Genomic DNA, 19,515 nt, shown 5'->3' with positions numbered 1-19,515 from the left:
TTCAGTATTGTTGAAATTACAAGGCACATAGCTGTCATCTGGTTTTTAAATATTCTTCCCCTTTGCTACTGTAGATGAGTAATGTCCACCTTCATTCTTTAAGAACACGCTAATGTAATGATAGTCTAATTTTGACAAAAATTAGGTTTTTTATATCTCACATCTAGAGACCTCCTGACATATTAGAAAATACAATATTATTCTAAAAATACACTTTGCTAGCCTTCCTGAACATTCATACTTCAGTGAATTGTACCTTTCTGCTTAAAAAGTGCAACAAGGCCTCTTACAAAGGCAATCCCCTGGAGAAAACGTCATTGATGAAGTCAGTCTACTTACTTTTTTTTCATGGTACCTACTAGCAAAAGTTATGACTTCATCCTCAATCCTGATAGTTCATTCTAGACCCCAAAGCTGTTTCCAACGCAAGAGTATGAAAAAAGGGCCTAGCCTTCCAACAAAGGAGACCCAGGAAGTGTCGTTTCACCCTATGGTTCTTTTATGTTAGAATTCTAGATTTTACATCCTCAAGGAAAAAATGCTAATGTTAGAGTCAGATGTATTTTGCTTTTACAATGTCCCTGTATGCCAAATACCTACTTGTTTCACTTTGAGGTAAGAAAAAGCTATTTTTATATAATCTCAATTTTATATAATTTCTCTGAAAGTGGAGTGCCTAAATCTTATTAAGTTAGCAATAATTTATCTATGAAAGCAAATGGGAACAGACAGAAGTTTGTTCTATTGACAAGAAGTTATAATCCTCCAAATTTTATTAAAAGCTCTTGATTTTTTTCCCCCTACTGCTGCTAAGGGACGCCTTTCCTGATTTTTGCTCCTGTTAGTAACGAGAATCCTATTTCTATTTATGGCCATTTTCAAAATTGGGACTATCAAGTAATGCACTCACAACTTACTTTTCAAGGAAACTGCTTGAGAGCCCCTGTGTCATTCCCCTCCCTGCGCTTCCCACTAGTGAATTCCCCCAGAGGGATTTATTACAGATACGAAGTGGAGAATTTAGAAACAGGGCTGATTGGTGGACCCTCCTGCTGCCACTGAAGTTTTCCTGATACCTTCTAGATGCTACTGTAGGATTACATGACTGATTCACTCCTCTCCTTGTCTGCTGGCAGCTAAATGGGAATACTGGCGAGCTGCCAGAAGGGTAGGTAGCCAACCTGCTTGCCCTTGATTGTGCCTGCCAGCTTTTAAATAACAGAAGTAGGGTCAAGTAAGTGAAATCATGAACTGAGGAGAGTATTCGGAGAATGCAAAGGCGGTTAATGTCCTTCCAAGCCTCAGATGGCTGGCAACCCTTGGCAGAGTAATCTATGATTTGTGGCACCTGACCCTTCCACTGTGACTGTTATCTGTGTATTCACTAGAAACATATTTACAGAATCTCTCCATTAGCAAAGATGCCTTGTGTGTGATTACCCAATTGTCATGGTCACACTAGGGTTTTGATACAGTTCCTATTCACAGATGAAAAACTGCCCTAAACTGTACACAGGATTGATTTAAAGCAGGGATCCTCAATCTATAGATCAAGATTTCTTTGGGTAGATCTCAAAGAGATTATCACAGTCTTGCTCCCGGTTCCTCTTTACCCCAAGACCACATTCCCGCCTCCCCCCCATCCATGGCAAGACAGAATCTCCTTTATGCCCTTGAAACCTTACAAATTCTTAATAAAGTTAAGAATAATTAGCAATTAGAATTATCCAAAAAGATGAGTCTATTTAAAAGACTCCATCCCAGAAAATACTGGAAGAGAGCACTACTTGCTTAAACTAGTTGGCATTGCTCACATTTATATAGTACTTAGCGTCAGAAAAGTACTTTCTCCTCATTTAAAATGTCTTAGTTACAAAGGCAGAGGTTGTAGGCTGGCTTTCATTCTTACGGAATCAAATACAAAGAACATTAATTTTTTTTTCTCTGACACGTGACAATGAGAACACACTTGCTATTAAAAAGTTTATTGGGAAGTTTAAAAGGTGGCGCCTCCCTTTCCCCCCTCAAGTAAATGGCACTGAGGTCCTCCCGTGCCAGAAAATTTCTCCAGTTTACACCCTATGTTGGCTTTCACCTTTGTATTAACTGATAAGGGCGAAGCGGTATTTTAGGGAACCGAATCAAACTCGCTAGGACCAAATAAATAGTTACGAATCAAAATAGAAAAACAATAACCCAGGCTCAAAAAGTAACAAAGTCGCACCAGATAAATAAATGAAGGCGATAAACTCACCACAGATCAAGCAATACTACTAAATGACCTGACTTGACAGTAACCGCAGGCGACCCTTAGGAACTGCATCGGGGTTAAATGCCCTGAGAACTGCCGAGAACCGGAGGCCCCCGGCCACTGACCCTCCGCTGTCCGTCAGACGGCGGCGCCCGCCCAGAGGCCAGCGCTCTAGGCCGCTGGGGCCCGGCCAGAGGAAGCTAGAGGCGGGCCGCGGGCGCTCCCGGCCCGGAGGACCGCCAGAATCAGGCGGCCCGAGGCCGGCCGGCGGGCCACCCGCGCAGAGGAAGCCCCGGTAGAGGAGCGGTCACCTCCCCCCACCTCCCGGGGCCGACTGTGCGCGCAGCAAGCAGGCCGCAGGGCGGGAGCTAAGCCCAAGCGGAGGCCGCAGGGAATCCTAGGGGCCTCTCCAGGACCGACGCGGCGCTCGGGCTGACCACGCCGTCTGGGCAGTCACCCTCCGGCGCTGCGGGCGCCAGGAGCCTTAGAAGCCACTCCACCGCAGGAAGCCAGACGCCGGGCCCGCGCCCACTGCCGGGAGCCCACGCACGCTGCGTGGCCAGCGAGTGTGGCAAAGCTTGTCCCGAGAGAGGGACGTAGGCGCTCTGTCGGGGACAGGGGGACTCCCGGAGTTTGGGCGCCCCTTGCAGCTGGGAGTCATCTCCGCGCTTTTCTTTTCCCAAGGCGACCTGAATTCAACCCCTATGAAGATGCTCCAGGCATTAGCGAGTAACAGGGGAAGAAGAAGCGGGGGGAAAGGAGTTATTTAAATGGGGGAGGGGCGGGCGGGAGGAGTAGGAGGAAACCGTACAGAAAAGAAATCCCCATTACCACCAAAACCGTTTCTGAGAAGTCCTGAGGTTTTACTCCTGGAGATTTCACTTTAAAGGCTGAAAAAAATATATTCCACTGCTTTTAATTGAAGTAAACAAAGTGCAACAAATCCTAACTCAAATATGATTGCAGTGAGATTAGGGTATAATTGCTTAGGGTTCAGGTGGAATCTGCGAGCTAAATCCTACAGGGCCAATCTGAATTTCACAATCATTCTGTCAAAAGGAGAGCGATGAGAGCCCACACGCTTCCTAACAAGTCATTTTTAACAGTTACAAGCTTCGCACAAAGACCACACAGGGCGCCTAAGAGATGCAAATCTAATCCCTGGTCATTCTACGGGCCTTCAACAAAGATGTGCTAAACCCTAATAGAAAAGAAATCAGTTCTCTGTCACCAGCCCCTAGTAAAATCTATTAGAGAATGGACAGAGCCTCATCTACAGCAGTTGCTGCAAAGGTTAAGGACAAGTACAAATAAGAGGGACCCAGTTTTGTTTTCCGTGTGAAATATCGGGAGAAGCTAACCCCAAATGAGTGACGGGATTCGATCCGTGGCTTCGCATTCATTTGAACGCTAGAAAAAAAAAAAATAAACACACACATTAAGACTTTTGAAGGATCCGTTTCTGAATTTAGGAGAGATGAAACAAATTCCCCCAAAGTTGAAATCTTTGCCTCCGAAATTATCGAAGAATATAAAGGGAAAAGAGAGGCTAACACGCGGGTCCAAGAGTGAGGTCCCGGGCTTCTGGAACCGGCCGGGCTGACTTCGCGCGGCAGCACCTAGTCCTTCGCGAGAAAACCCCGACGGCAGAGCCGCCGCCAGGTGCGGACTCGGGTGGCGCGCGGCCCCTTGCGGCTGGGACCGAGAGGCGGCGGCCTTCCCTCCCCGACTAGCCGGCGTTCGGCCCGGGTCCCTCTCCCCGACCTCACCCTAGAGCCCCAGAGCCCACGGGGAGCCGGCCTGTGCTTCACAGGTTGGGGACGCGCCTCAGATGTGCCCTTCTGAGGTCACCAACCAAATCAGACACAAACTAACACCTGTGTCATGCTGGAGTATTAAGAGGGTTAAGGTGTTGCAGCTAAAATGTATCACGGTGCGTACGACACTCTTAAGAAAGTAAGGGCCCCGGGGCTCCAGGCCCCTCGGAGAAGCCCCAGGCGGGCTGGGTCCCGGGCGGCGTCGGGGTGGGTGGAGGGAAATGACCCGTCCTAGAAGGTCGTGTGCCTTGGAGGGGGTGGCGGGTGGTTTCCCTTCTCTCCAGGGAACAGAACCCCGGCGGCCGGGCAAGGCCGGTCTCCTCCCGCGCCGCCGCAGTCGCGGGGCCGGGAGGCTGAGAGTGCCCCGCCGAGCCCGACCCGCCCGGAGAGCCGGCGGGGGCGGGGGGGTGGGGCGGGGAGCGAGCCCGGCCCCGCGGAGGGATCTCGAGGGCAGACACGGCCCCTCCCGCTGCGCGCCGCCGGGAGGATGGGGCCCGACTGGTAGCCGGGAACCGGTCGCCTTCTCAGGACCCGCCTTCCATCGTGGGAAGAGGCTCAGGGCCCGAAGATGAGAGCTCGGGGGGCGGACTCGCCTTTGAGTCCCAGAGGAATCGCCCTGCCATTTTCCCAGGCAGCTGGGGCTCTCTCCACGTGGTATTTTCGAGGCCGCGCAGGCGGGGACAAAAGAGGGCGCTGTCCAACAGCCTGGGTGGGGAGAGACCGGGAGTCTCCCCTTGATCCTAAGTTCCTTCTCCAACTGCACGGAGGCAGGGTGGGGCACTTGTGCGAAAGAAAGGATTTTTGTCTATTTTCCCGGAAGTTTCCAGAAACCTCTATTTCTACTGCCACTGGCTTCGCCCTCTGGCCCCCGGCTCCTCAGAATTTTTTCCCTCTCCGAGGTGTAGTGTCCGAGTGGCCCGGCTGGAGTTTGGGAAGCGAACAAAGTTCCTGCCCCTCAGCTCCCTAGCCCTTCGATTTGCCCTGGCAGAAAGTCTCTATTCTTAAGGTCTAGCGGGAGGAAAGGAAGAGGTTGCCAGATTTACCTCTCAGCTTGCAGTCAGACCAGCGTACACACAGTATACACTTCTGCTTCCTCCTCATCCCTTTCTGTGTCTGTCCGCGCCAGACGTATGCATTAGGTCGGGGCTGTATTCCTTCCTTCACATCTATTGACATTAATTCAATTTCTCTGCGCTGCTGCTTCTCTTTGCTTCTGTCATTTTTCTCGCTAGTCCTCTGATAGGCTGGCCTTGGTGGTTCACTGGTCCTTTTACTACCCCCCTCCAACGGGCCTCTCATATGGGCTTTACTGGCTTTTACTCTATATGGCTTAGCACATCCACTTTGTTTTTCCTTTTAGTATCGACATTAGGAAAATGATACTGAGTTGCCTGAGAAGTGTGACTGCAGCTGTGAGGCTAGAATTGGGTAAGCAAGCCAGGAAAACATAGGTATTGAAATGAAGAAATAAAAAACAAGTAGGATGAACTAACAAATAAAAAGTAGATGATAGAGTCACATCAGACTATATATACAAGAATATGATGCTCCTGCAGGTGATCTTTGGGTCCTAATGAAGGGGTCCCACATCTGCCTTGGCAGACTGGGTGGGAGCTCCCTAAGGAAGACTGGCTAAGTTTCTTCTCCCCCATTGGAATTACTCCTGAAGCAATCCCCGGCCTGTGTACCCTTGGTCCCTAGGAAGGCCCTGGAGGGTGGGAAGGGATCACTACACACCATCCACCACTGCTAGAAATGGCCACATAGTCGCCATGTGTCTATGGAGCTATCAGGTGGCTGGAACGGTCTGCCCTGGGAACTTACTCTGGCTCTCTGCTATTCTGGGATACATTGCTGTGTACCCCGTCTCGGTCTACCTAGGGAGGCTGGGCTCCCTCCTTGCTTGGGTGAGCTGGCTCACGTTCACCCTAGTGGACTGGGTCCTACTGGTCCCAGCCTCACTCTCCCCTCCTGTCAGTTGTAGGAGTTCTGTCCTCCTGATTTGCAAAAATAGGGAGCCTAAAGACTCCCTGTTGTAGGAGGCCTGCCTGACCTTCCCACCTCCACTCAGGATGGATTAATGCCTCAGGACCACTCACTCTTGCTTAACCACACAGAATGAATTCTAGAGCGGAAAAAAAAATCTAGTGAGTCTACAGCTGTGGTGTGTGTGTGTGTGTGTGCGCGCGCGCGCATGAAGGGTGTCTTTAGATCTTTGTGGTCTCTATAACTTGACATCTGCTAAAGAGAACACTGGGGCTTTTAGGAAGAGTTTTGTAGAAAATTGAGCAAGCCGGCAGGAGCTGTGCAGAATCCCCCTAACCCTCCCTCCTGTCTATTGGTTCTCCTTAGATCATCCCAAAGGTGAAAATGCTTTGCTAAAACGTTTAAAAACACAGCGCCTGCCTAAGAGGCACTAACTTGAGGAGGTTAATAAATTATCCCCTTTTGTAATAAAAATGGAATAGGCGTTAAGCACATACTATTATTAGACTGAGTTTCTTCCTACCAGAAAGTTCGTTAGATGTTCGTGTCTGGGCGGATTCTTTCTTTGCCGTAGGAAAACTTACCAGAGAAACAGCAGCAGTTCGCTGGCTTTGTTTTTGTTTATTTGTCTAAAGAAAGATCGTGTTTTCAGATCGCTTAAAAGAAAAAAAAAAAGTCTCTTCAGGTTAGGGTTTGGATCATCATCCTGACCCAGTGAACTTATTATCAACACATTCTGGGGTCACACTTAACGGGAAATTTCGACTCCTCCGTACCGCAGACTTAGTGTGGTCTCCAGAAGGGGCTGGCGGCGGTCCGCAGACAGCTCAGAGCTGAGGTTGTTGGGGCGCGAACTGAGACCCGGCTGGAGAATCACCTGCTAGCCTCGGGTTGGGGGTGGGGGAATGGAGGGCGGGGATGGGGGGCGCGTCGCGAGGCTGAGTGGGATGACGGAGTGATGCAGCGGGCTGCACGCGAGTTGGAAGACCGCGGGTGGGCGGGGTGAGGCCTTGGACTGGGATAAGCGAGAAGTGGGGAGGGGGGCGCGAAGAGGGGGAGACCGCGGGCGAAGGGGGGAGGTCGCGTACATCTGCTTCTCTTGGTTCTAGAACTGAAACTTTCTATAACGAGAGACCATAAAATAGCTCGAGATTATAAGTGTCCACATTTCTGAGTTCCCTGACTACAAATTTGAAACCGCGGGGCCGCTAGGGGCCCTTGGGTCTTTGGCGGTGCCACTGGGAGACCGAGGAGCCACCCCTAGGGTTTTGGTCACCACCGCACGATCGGGCCCCCTCAGACGCTCTGCTGGCCCCGGAACACCCCGGCAGGGCTTCCTCACTCCAACCCGTGAAATTTTGGCTCCGAGCAACCTCTTCTGGCGGCCCTTCCTTTAAAAACAAGTTTCAATTTTATCTCAAATCTTTTACCCGTGTACTCTTCCCTAAATGACTATTAACCAGCACGGAGGAGAAACACAAACATGGTTTCTCTCTCACCTTTCTTGCTGTTTTTCTCCCTCCCCAACTATGGAGTCTCAATTTTCTAAGCAATTAAGCCATGTATACACCAGGAATATTCGATTTCAAATACACCAGGACTAAAGATTGATGCATGCGGTCTGAGACTAGAAGAAAATATTTAGTGCTTGCCTGTAGATTCTGTCACCCATCATCTGCTCGGAAAGCGCTCTGTATCTTTCAGCCTGTCCGGCTCTTATGATTGCAAATGGCCCTGTTTTCAAATGGAAATAAGACTTGCAAACTGATTATGTGTATTGAATCGGAATCACTCCCTAGATCCTCTTGTTTAAAATGTATTGAAAAAAGGATGATGGCTGCAGACCTCTGTAGCCGGCTCCCTCTCTTCTCAGGGAGGTCGATCTATTTTGCAACTTTTTGCCATTTGAGCTTGTTTCAGCTAGATAATTACGTTCCCATTGTGTTACCGACCCAAAGCAGAGGTGGTACCACACTGCCTTTCAGCCGGTTCCCCTGCTCTCCACTAGCATCAAACCCGAAAAATCACATACACCACATACTTATCCATTGCGCCAATACTTGGACCCAAAGACCAGCTATAACCAGCACGACTTAGCTGTCACAAACACCAGTAGAACTCCACACACTCTCCCCAGGCAGTCGTTCTCTCCCCTCCCCTCCTTTCCAGTCCCCTCTCCTTTCCTCTCTTCTCTTTTGTGCAGAACCACACACCTACAGCCCTCCAGCTTCCACAGACACCCAACCAACAGAATCGAAGTATTTGGCCATGTGGAGAATTTTCAACAACTAATTTTGCATTGGCGTGGCATTATAGTGTTTAGAAAACAGTTCATATAGGAAGGTTAATGCCATCTCTTGGGGATGCATGAAGCTCCTTGTATGCTACCATAGGTCTTAAAGATGTTCTCTTTACCCGCATCCAGTGCTAGATTATGGCTGTGGGTGGTTGGCTTTTTGTGGAGTATTTCCGAAGACTTTCCCATTTGATTTCAGCAGGAAGCCAATGTAAACTACATAGAACTATCTGGGCTTTCCCGGCTATGTGAGTCATAGATATGATACCCAGCAGTACTTCCAAAGTTTACTACACCCAGGCCTCAGCCGTCCAGCCAGTAAACAGTAACCAACATCTCAGTTCATAGTGCAAGTTGGTGAGTAGTAATGAACTAGCTACAACTTCTGTCTTCCCTGGCTAGGGGCGGGGATGTATGCTCTGTGCACGCCTTTGGTGAAAGGGTTGCAATTCTTTCTGAAGCACCCTCAGAAGTGGGGGGGGGGGGGGCGGAGAAGCCGTCACTGCCTAGCTCAGCGCCCTCCCCCCACTTAGTCGCCACCCAGAAAACGCGCCTTGCAGACCTCAAGGCACCATCGAGTGGCCAGGCGGGGAGAGAGGTTTAATCCTCTTTGGCTTCAGAGTCCCCCTCTGAAAAAGCCTGTCGCTCCAAATCTGTTTAGAAACCCAGTGCTCTGGGGGCACCTTGCAGGGACCCTAACCGTGCGGGGTTTGCTGTATACACCGGCGTAGCCAGATCTGTTAAACCATTGACCTGTTCTCTTAGGTTAGAACCGAGGGAGCAGCCAGACTAGAGGAACCAGCTCTCAGTCCTCTTCGTGTCATTACGGTAATTCCCAGGTTTACATCTGCGCGCGCGCACTCAGCTGTGTGTGTGCCGGGGAAATCAGGTAAATCGGTAGCGCGCGCACGGACCAAATAAACCCTTGTTTTCCTAGAGCTTTGAATACCTACTAGCAGCAGTATTGAGAGGGAGAATGCTAGACAAGGCGGAGGCCCTACCCTTCTGGGTGATCTTCCACAGAATGGCTCCAGTGCATAGCGAGTGGGGAAGGGTATCCAAGGACACTTTTCATTGCCTAACATCTCTGATTTTGTAAAAATGAAATTATCAGAAATCACGGAAAACCTGAGAAATGAAACCTTTAACCCTTTACCAACAGCCTGGTGTTATTGACAATTTCATCTAGCAATCAAAGAGAGGATTCCTGGAAATGTAGGAAATGGGGAGAGAGGAGAAAAGTTTGTCTTTTTCTCTTTTTGTCAGACTACACTCAGACCTGCCTTTTTATTTCCACTACTCTGTGAAGACCAGAATAGGAGGGACGTTTGCTACAAATGAGGGGTTGAAACATTTCCGTTTGATTTTGTTAGCGGACCCATAGTGTTCATATGAACGATATCTGTTAACGGACAATGTAGGTGTGGGAAGTGACAATTTGCTATAGATTGCTTCAGAAAGTCTCAGCCCCAGCTGTGTGTCTCAGACAACAAGTCCATTTTCTTTAAGAACAAAATTTAATATTCCCCCAATCATAATTAGTTCCCCAGAATTTTACGGGAAAATAAATTAATATTCCAATTCAAAATAGACAAAACTAAAGAAAGTTTTTCTTGATTTTTAAAGGGACACTCAGTTTCATGTGGCATCTTAATTGAGGAATGAATGCCTTCAACTTTCTTACACGTAACAGGTTCAGTAAGATCCTCTACGAAGAGAACCCTACATTAATTTTTTTCTTTTTAAATATCATATAAAATAGATATGTGAGATAGATACATATGTGTATGCTTCTGTAATACACACAGAGACAGGTGTCTGTATACATCCACTTATGCCCACGGAAGGAGTGGGCAGAATCAGATGTGAATATTGTATTAGAGGAAAGTGTTCTCTTTAACAAGACCTATTGTCTTCAATTTTTTTTTAAAAATGTTTATTTTCATTTCAAGCAGAACAATAACAATAATCAATTTATAGTGTAATGTCCTACAAATAACTAAAAAATAAATAAACCAAGAAAACGGATTTAAATCTCATCCTTTCCAAAACTTCATCACAACTCATAATAACAAAGACAATAAATGTTTAGGAAGCAGAGGCCAAACGGGAAACATCAAATGAGAAGCCTGGGGCTGTGCCTTGATGCCCTCCAAGTAGGGCATTAGGTCACTATCAGAGAGAAACCCAGCCTGCCACTTCAGCAGTAGCTTCAGATGAGGCAGAAACTGTGCTGTCAAGTCACTGAGCCCGCTCCTCCTCTGCTCCTTCCAGAATCATCAAGTTGAGAAACACAGCTACATGGGAAGAGGGAGCATGCAGACCCTAGGCCTCCCTTGCAATAAAACACATTTTCTCCACTACTCTTACCCATCCACAATGCCTCCAGGCACAGAGAGAGGGTGACGGGATGGGACACTCCTTCCAGAAGCTACTGCCTGAAGGAGCACAAGAAAATTTCCTCAGCTCCAAGTTGAGGTAGGAGCCAGGCCCCACAGAGGGTGGCCTGGAGCTAAAAAGAATGCAACTGCACAACCACAAACACACAGTCAGGAAGTCAGGGAGGGCCGGACGAACCTGGTGTCCAGCATCTCTTAAGAGGAACCTGGCTGAGCAAGGAAAACCTACAGCGTCATCCCTCCCAATACTCCTCATGTCTGTCACTTCCATTCTAAAAGAAAGACGCATTTGAAACAAACAAGCCAGCAAACCATGCCTAAAAGCCGAATCGTCTCGGATTCACATTTCCCAACGGGATTTCTAGTTCTCCACAAATAATATCCCCGCTCGCTCTGCTCCCCGCTCTAATAATTGGGGGAGGGAGTGAGCGATGTCTAGAGAGACTGAAGACATTCGATCAGAATTCAAGGCAGCCTCTCACAACTCTCTTGTTTATAGAAAATGAATGTCTGCCTGGCTTGCTTTTAGTTCTGGAAAGGGGTCAGTCTTTATCAGCACGGTTCACACAGATCCTGGATTTTTTTTTTCCCTTATCTTAAATTGACCCGCTTTTAAGATAAAGACATAATAGAGAAAGCATTGACCTTACCTGGTCCCTAATGAGTTGGAAGTCAGAAAACCCCGCTCTCATTTCCTCTTATCTCGAGTCGCCTGAGAAGAGACTCGCGCTACCTTTTGTGCACTCGCGCCTGGAGATAGCCCCTCACGGATGCCTCCTTACGCCCGGGGGCGCGCTCGCAGAGTGTGCGGCCTCATGAGTCGGAGAATTCCTCCCTGGGGTCTCAAATCGGAGACCTGGATGCCAGCCCCAGGCCTAACCCTGCCCCCAGGAGGATTTAAGATCCCTTGGAAGGCTCCCGAGCGAGCCTTCCCTTTTGAAAGGCCAAGTCGTAAGCAGTGGGAAGAAGCCCTGCCTCCTGCGAGGCCCGTGGACTGGAGCGCGCGGGGCCTCCTCCGCCTCCAGGAGGAAGTGTCCGAGCGTTTCTCGCGCCGTTGGCTCCGGCCTGGGTCTGATCTCACTAGCGGACCCTAAGCTACCTCCCTCAGGGCCAGCCCCTATCCCAGAGCCGCTGCCCCGGCTGCTGAGGCACTCCCTGCCCCCACCCGCCTCCCGGCCTTGAGGACTCCAGCTGTACCCACAAGTGTCTCTGTTGGGGGCGGCGGCGGCCCGGACTCCCTTCTCCCCCGCTCAGCGCATCTCTGTCCCGCTCTTCTCGCCTTCCCTGAGCCCAGCCCAGTCCCCGGCCAGGCCGATTGAGAGGGAGGCCGTCCTCCCTCTCCGACCCAAAGCTCCAGGTTCCCAGGCTGGGGCGATGGTGGTGTGCGGCTTTGGGATGCTAAACATCAAACAAGGCAAGCCTGGGGTTTCAGGCCCCGAAGCCACTAGAGCCGCTCTCCAGGGCTCTCGAGAAAGTCCCCGTGTTTACTTGGCAGGGTGGGGGTGGGGGAGAGGAGGAAGAGGGGATGCTGTCTGCAAAATCTCCCCTACTCTCCGCAGCCGTCGGGGTTTGGGGGATGAGTGAGGGTGCTTAGGCAAGGGTGCTCAGCTTCTCTTCGATCTTGGAGCGAACTGCGCTGCCCCTCTACGTGGGGAAGCTTCTGGCTCTTAGAGCACGTCAGCGCCAGAGATATCCCCAAAAGGCTGATTTCTCCAGGCTGGAAACTGGGACGGAGATGCTGGAGACCTAGGAGAGGTCCAATCCAGGCGAAGACGACAATCGGCTACGCAGGGGGTCACCGGGATGTCGGGTGGGGAATGTCCCCAGGCTGAGGTCTTTTGCTGTACCCAGCGCGCAGGTACTTCTTTATCAAAAAGCTTCAGCTCGCGTTCCAGGGCCGCTTCCTGAAGCTATTAGAATCTGCCCGCCAAGGACCTGGAGCTGGTGGACCCCTGGTGATGGATGGAGAGAAGCGGCCAAGTCTCTGTTAGTTTCTGTCCCATCCGGAGATAGGGCTCAACTCACTTTCCTCCCTCCTCTCCGTCCCCAACAAGTAAACAGACTTCAGACTAAGCCGGCTTGAGGTGGCAGGGAGAAGAATGTATTTTATAAAACTCCTTCCAATACAAAGGGTACTAAGGCCGAGGTTACTACAACCTACAAAAATTGTGACACTCAGGTGCCCGCTTTGGGCCAGGGTGGGGGAGGGAGCAGCCGCCTTTGCTGCTGTGGGGCACCGCGCTCCCTGCGGGGCCCCAGACCAGACTTGTGCTGGTTTAAAAAAAAAAAAAAAAAAAAAAAGTTAAGCGGAAGCTCCCATCCCCTTGGGATTGGGATGTTAGAGCAAACATCTTCCCAGTCAAAGCCCCCGATGGAGCTGTGATTTGACCACCTATACACCCTGTCCCAAGACCACAGCTGCTCATTTCAACACAAGTGTTCAAACTTCACTGATTTTTGCTTGTTTTCCAAAATGTGAGGCCTCCTGAGATTTTCCCCAACAAGCACACTCTGCAGACCCAAGCAACCATCCTCAGGTTCTCTGGGTTTCTTCTGGATATTGGAAACCATATCTCAGCATCCTGACCCAGAATGACCCCTACACCTAAGGCACCAGGGGAGAGGAGCCTCTAGGAAATCAACAAAGAGGGACTGCTAGTCTGGAGCAAGGCTTTGGCCTAGGCAATTTCCCTCACAATTTCCTAAGGGTGGGATAAGTTGGAAGTTGGATGAAAAGAGACATCAGAGACAGAATAAGAGGAGAAGAGAGGAAGAAAAGACGAAGAGAACCAGAAAGGAAAAAGAAACATGAAATTCTAAGCATGAAATGAGTACAAGAAAGGAAAAAGAAACATGAAATTCTAAGCATGAAATGAGTACAAATACAAATTAATCAACCCCCCCACAAACACTTTCAGGCTAAGAGGGACCCACTTGGTCACTTTTGCTAGGTAGGTTTATCAAGGGTGACACAGAAGGGGCAATAGCCCATCTAGGGACTATGATTTCTCTGTTCAGAACCACTTTTTCCTTCTCCAGGGCAACCCAAAGAATTTCCCCCAAACCACATCTGGGCACCAAAGAGACCAGGAAATTCAAAGTAGAAAAAAAAATTGAAGAAGAAGAAGATGATGATGATGATGATGATTGCTGAGGTGTCAGGGATGGCTGGGGCAGCGAGAAGTAGAAAGTTGGGAACAGGAGAAAGATTCCTTACTACAAAGATATTTAGGAGCCCAAAGATGGAACCGGTGGAACAAAGAGGGAAAGCCCAGCTTCCCAAGTCCTGCTTTCAGCGTCCCCAGGCCAGTAGTTGAGTCAAGACCAGAAGGACTCCGAGAGGCTGGGGATCCATGTCCAGCCCTGCCTGGGGATAGCTGTTTTAGAGCAGAAACAAGACCGAGATAGACTTCCCCACTTTTGAAAACAGCCTCCCACCAAATTCTAATTTCAATAAAGCTCAGCAGCAGATTAGAAAGAAGGATTGGTGTTGAAATATACAGGGACCATCTGTTCAGTAAAAATGATCCCTCATTCAGGATTATTTAAAATGTATGTTATTTAAACCGCTTTAAAGTTTTAATCGTAGACTTAGCTGTATAAGACCACAGTAGACACTTCTGAGGTTTCAAAAAACAGAAGCCTGGCTCTGAAAACTAGTCCTTTGGTTGCTTTCTCTTCTGTTCTCCCTTTCCCTCCTCATGGAAGTAGTTTAGCTTTTTCCCTCTCTATTGCCAAGTCCTAGGACCGTTAAAGGTTTGGTTCTACTCAATTTGGAGACGGAACAAAACTCCATTTCCCTATGGGACAAGGACTCTGTGCCCAGCTCCTTAGCTGGTGTAGAATCCCTTTTGCTCCCAAACAATTCCAATCCCGTCAGGCCAACGATGAGCTGCCACCCCCCCACCCAAAAATGCCTTTCAAAGCCAAATCAAAACCAAACAAAAGGTGGACTTTTAATCAGAAAAAGAATCCTTTTAATTTGTATAATTTATTAGAAGCTTCTTAGGAACTATATTTAAGCCAGATATCTACATAAGTTACAACAGAAAAAGACTGACGCTGCAAATACCAAACTGCCAAATAATATACACAGATTTTTCAATGCCCATAAAAAATATGATGGGCTTGGGGGCAGGGAGTGGGTTTTTTTTTTACAACAAAATGTACAGATTACTAAAAACTAGGTGTGTGGTCCAACTTTTGACAGCGTTTTACAGCTACAAGTTCACATCAAACATAAAACAATTTTAGCCAGGGCTCTTCCCGGGGCTGAGCCAGGGTGGCCAGCGGGTGCTGGGAGGGGGCATTTCCTTTGTGTCATTGACATTTGGGTCCTGTCGTAGAGTCTGTCCTCTCCCCAGCCCCCATCTCCCCTTCAAAAGAAATCCTGGTATTTACAAGCGAGTCCACCTTGCTGGCACAGGGTACCCAGAGTGAAGTTTGCCATCTTTAGAGTCCAGAGCTGCGTCACAGTAGAGCCCTCTCCAAACTGCACCCTGCCTGAGTGAGGGAAACCCATTTCGATCACCTAAAAGACACCCCAAAAGCTGTTTCTTTTTGTTATGTCCTTCTCTGTTTAAAGACTCCTTAAAGAATTGGATTCACTTGGTTGTTTTTATTTTCTTTTTTTAAAAAATTCCCACAAATTTTAGAAAAAAAAAAAAAAAAAAGACGTCCAGCAGTTTGGCGTGTGTGTGTGTGTGTGTGTGTGTGTGTGTGTGTGTGTGTTTTCCCTTGGTCTATATGGGACAGATTCTTAAGAAAAGTCGAAGCGCAGGGAGCGGCGGGCAGATGGTGATGTGTGGCCGGCAGGAGGGAAAGCGATGAGGCAGCGCGCTGGGCCCGGCCCGGCCCGGTGTCCTCTCACCAGGTCCGACCATATAGCAAGGTGGAGCAGGACATGGTGCCATAGTCCGAGCCCGAAGAGTTCAGGTGGGAGAGGCTGGAGACCTGGCCCTGAAGCGCCGCGGGGCTGGCGGCGTGGTGCGCCAGGTCCGGAGACTGGCCCGCGCTGCCCGGCTGGTGGCCCGGGTGCGCACCCAGGCCAGGGCCCCCGCTACCCACTGAGATAGCGGCCGCGGCCGCCTGAGCAGCCTGCGCCTGCTGCTGCGCTTGCTGTTGCGCGTGGCCCTGAAGGCTGCCCGCACCGGGCGCCGGGGCGCCTGCCTGGCAGGGTTTGCCGTCTTTCACCAGGACGGGCACGGCCACGCGGCGCGGCGACTGCTGCTGCGCTTGCTGCTGCTGCGGGCACCCGGCGCCCCCGCCGCCGCCGCCGCCGCCACTGTCCTGCTGCAGTTGCTGCTGGGCCGCCTTGTCCTTGGCTTGGCGCTTCATCTTGTAGCGGTGGTTCTGGAACCAGATCTTGACCTGAGTGGGCGTCAGGTGGATCATGCTGGCCAGGTGCTCCCGCTCGGGCGCCGACAGGTACTTCTGTTGCTTGAAGCGTCGCTCCAGCTCGTACACCTGAGCCTGGGAGAAGAGCACCCGGCGCTTCCGGCGTGGTGCGCTTGGCAGTGGGGCCATGTTCTTGCTCACATCCCCCAGCGAGCCCAGGCCGCCCATGCCGCTCATGTTCATGCCGCTCGCCGGGCCCATGAAGCGGGAGACTGTAAGCGACAAACGCACAGCGTCGGCGGGGGCCGGGCCGGGCCAGGCCACCTCTGCCTTCCGTGCCCTTGGCCGGCCCGGCCCACCCCGACGGCGCCCTCCTCACCTAGGCCGCCTCCGCCCTGAGAGGCCTAAGCGCCGACAGTTAGCGCCTGCCCCAGGCCATGCCGTCGAGGGATTTACTGGAAAGCTCCCCACCTCAACCCCGGTTGCCTCCCTCAGTCTCAGTGCTCCGGCCCCAAAACAAAGTGGAGAAAGGCCGCTTCTGTCCCTTTCTTGCCCAACCCCGGCCAGAGTCGTTGGGTTAGCGGGCCACAGGCGGCGAACTGGGCCCAGACCAGGACCTGGGGTCCCACCGTAGACCCCAGCTTTGGGAGTTTGGGAGAGTGGGGTGTTCACTTTCGAAAGCTAAAGTCCCAGACGCTTTGCCTCCTGGCCGCTCTCTCCTGTGAGCCCCAGTGAGGGCACCCGCTCGCACCACTTAGAGCCCCCTCTGACGCCGCGCGCCCTTCCACCTGCCTAGACTCGAGAGTCGGCCGGGCGGGTCCCCTGAGCGCGTCGCAGTAGGGCAGCCTCCCGCCCGGCCAGGCCGCTCCTCTCTGCTCCCTGCTTGCCCCCAGCTCCCTTAATTTTTCGGGGGCCCGGAGGGCGATCCTGGGCACTCCGAGGTCTCCTGAGCGGAGCAGAGCTGCCAGTCGGCCGCATCTGGGAGACGCCAAAGGCTAGCATCTGCCGCAAGTCCCCAGCGTTATCAAGTGTCCCTTCTGGGACCCCTCAGTCCGGCAGGGGGAAGGATCCCCGGCCCCCGTACCCTGCTCCCTGGCGCGGCTTCCGGGCCGCCCACCCTGACGCCCAGTGCGCAGCCGGCAGGCGCTGCGCCTGCGGGACTGCTCTCCCCGCTCCTGCCGTACTCAGCCCGCGGCCCGGCAGTGGGGCGGCCTCACTTACTGGCGGGGAAGCGCGGGTCTGGGTTGGCGCCGTACCATCCGGGGCCCGAGGCGCTGTTCCGCATGGTGTCCTGGTACGGCGGCAGCTCGCTCATGTTGCCCAGGTTGCCGTTGCAGTAGCCCCCCACGGCGGAGTGCGAGAGCTGGGGCACCCCCGCCGCCGTCATGTGGTAGGCGGCCGTGACGGCGCCGTGGTGCCCCACGGCGTGCTGCTGCATGGCCGCGGCCGGCGGAGCCGCCTGGCCCTGCCTGTAAGCCGCCAGCGGAGCCCCGAGGCCGCCGCCCTCCATGCCCACTTTCTTGTAGCTTTCCTCCAGGGGACTCAAGATGTCAGACACTGAGAACGGAGTCGTGTGCTTTGGACTCATCGACATGATTCGGCGGCGGCTGGAGGAGGAAGGAAGAGGAGGAAAAAAAAGGGAGAGGGGGAAGGCGAAGCCTCGCTGCTTTTTTTTTCTCCCTTTGCCAAATATTCTGGTGTTACCTTAACGCCGATCTTGTTGGATGTACACGTAACCGAGTGGACCGAGTCCGCCTTAATTGGCTTGAGTGGAGGCTCGGGGGCTGCCTCGCGTTTGTTTTAGCCCGGCGCCAGGTTTTAGGCAGCCACCAGAGGCGGGGCGTAAGCGCTAAAGCAACAAGACAATAGAAGCCTACATCTTGCCCGAGATAATTAGCTTACATGCTGATGACAAGGTAAACACCTTTAAGTTTCACTTGTCAGGATTTTTTAGGTCTCAAAGAGGGAGAGAGAGAGAGAGGCAGAGACGCGACCCAAAGCATTTCTTTCCCCCTCCCCGGACACCCCCACCCCATTTTTTGTGGGGTGCGGGCGGCGCGCGGGGGGGAGACGGGGGAGGGAAAGGAGGAGGGAACCGAGAGAGGGGAGGGCAAGAGGTGGGGTGAGGAGTAGCCGAGGAGGAGGGATGGTGGGGAGGAAGGAAGGTGAATGCTGCTTTGCAACCAACTTTCGGAGTTACAAAGTGAACCACTTTCCAATACAGTCGGGGTTCCCGGGAGGGGACAAGTCTTTAGAGGGAAGGGGCCAAGGGACAGGGTAGGGGTTTCACCTGAGCCTGCTGGGGCTGCTCCTCCCTCCCGCCGCGGCCTCCCAGCCCCGCGCCTTCCCACTGCCTCCGGACCACATCGGGCGTCGCGGCGCCGAGCCCCAGTCGCCACCAAACGAGCTCGCGAGTCTGGGGACGAACCCTGGGACCGCACTGTTGGTCTGCGTGTCTGTCCGTCTGTCTGCCTCTTCTGCCGCCGTCAGAGGGACACCTCTGCTCCCCGCCCCCTTTCCCCCTACCCGAGAGAGAATCCCAGCGGGCGGAGGGGACGCTGAGCAAGGGATCGGCTGCCTCCGAGAGGCTGTCCCAGATCCCCGCGTCCCCCTCCCCCCACCTCGGGGTCTTCTCAGCGGTCCAGGGCCCCCTCCATCACGCACCCCCCCCCCCACAACCCACACGCGGAACCCTCTCCCCACCCCCATTCCCGGCCAAGGCAAGCACACTACTGGCCGCCAGTGCTGGGAAGCTGGGGGGCACTAACCCCAAGGGCCATTGCTGAAGTTGCCCCACCTCGAACAAACCTGGTGTCCCCGACCCTCGCCCATCGCCCGGACACGCGGGGTTCTGGGGCTGGAGCTGACTTTCCGAGAACATCACAGCCCCAGCACCCGAGCCCAGGGCCACGCTGTTTTCCCCTCTGATGCTTCAGGGAGGGCGCGGGCTGGGAGCGTCGTGAGTACCCGCCCGCCTGTTGCCGGGCGGAACTGAGCCTGAACCCCGGCGGGACCAGCTGGCCGGGAGGGGGCGAATCCCAAGGCGCGAGCAACCCAGCAGGCGGGAGGCTGGGCTGAGGCTCGCCTCCGCCCGGAGCTCAGCCATGCAAAAGTGCACTTGCTTCCCCGGGAATAACCAAATATCTTTGTTTAAAGTGGCGGCGTAAATGGCCAGTCGCTTTGTGGCCACGCTGGATATTAGTAGATGAGGATCATTCTGCTTCAATTGGGCGCCTCTCATCCGGCGAGCAAGAAACTGCTTAGGAGGAAGTGGGTTTCCTGTCTGCGCGTTCCCAGGCTTCAAGTGTGAGCCCCGCGCCTTGAGGGTCCTTGGGCGCCTGGAGAGGGGGAGCTGTGGGCTTTCGCTCCCCAGCCCGGCCAGAGGCACCGCCGTGCTGCTCCGGCCAGGCCCGGGCCTCCAGTCCAGTG

The 19,515-nt window shown here is 52.4% G+C and overlaps 1 protein-coding gene across 4 annotated transcripts; it reads right to left on the bottom strand.

The window, feature by feature from the left end:
- Nucleotides 1–14,698: 14,698 nt before the first annotated feature.
- On the bottom strand, nucleotides 14,699–19,223 carry NKX2-1 (NK2 homeobox 1). 4 transcript variants are annotated; one of them, XM_082737800.1, is made up of 4 exons: nucleotides 18,895–19,223; nucleotides 18,377–18,608; nucleotides 17,308–17,693; nucleotides 14,699–16,358 (listed from the first exon to the last, which is right to left on the bottom strand). In XM_082737800.1, exons 1-4 carry the CDS (start codon nucleotides 18,965–18,967, stop codon nucleotides 15,616–15,618), a joined length of 1,434 nt encoding a protein of 477 aa, XP_082593926.1. In that variant the 5' UTR covers nucleotides 18,968–19,223; the 3' UTR covers nucleotides 14,699–15,615. The 4 variants fall into 4 exon arrangements, with proteins under 4 accessions (XP_082593926.1, XP_082593929.1, XP_082593927.1 ...); XM_082737803.1 differs by lacking the exon at nucleotides 18,895–19,223 and adding an exon at nucleotides 17,791–17,935 and having other exon boundaries at nucleotides 18,377–18,563; XM_082737801.1 differs by lacking the exon at nucleotides 18,377–18,608 and having other exon boundaries at nucleotides 18,884–19,221.
- Nucleotides 19,224–19,515: the final 292 nt, after the last annotated feature.

The sequence above is a fragment of the Mustela nivalis genome (assembly GCF_964662115.1).
Source record: "Mustela nivalis genome assembly, chromosome: 6".
Taxonomy (NCBI): domain Eukaryota; kingdom Metazoa; phylum Chordata; class Mammalia; order Carnivora; family Mustelidae; genus Mustela; species Mustela nivalis.
The sequence above is the reverse complement of the archived record's forward strand: the minus strand, read 5'-3'. Positions and strand labels throughout refer to the sequence as shown.

Coding starts and splice junctions, on each gene's coding strand:
- NKX2-1 (XM_082737800.1), bottom strand. CDS start 18,967: ATGTTCTCGGAAAGTCAGCTCCAGCCCCAGAACCCCGCGTGTCCGGGC. Junction 18,609..18,894: donor GCGAGGGTCGGGGACACCAG/GTTTGTTCGAGG, acceptor TCTCTCGGGTAG/GGGGAAAGGGGGCGGGGAGC. Junction 16,359..17,307: donor AGACCCGCGCTTCCCCGCCA/GTAAGTGAGGCC, acceptor TGTCGCTTACAG/TCTCCCGCTTCATGGGCCCG.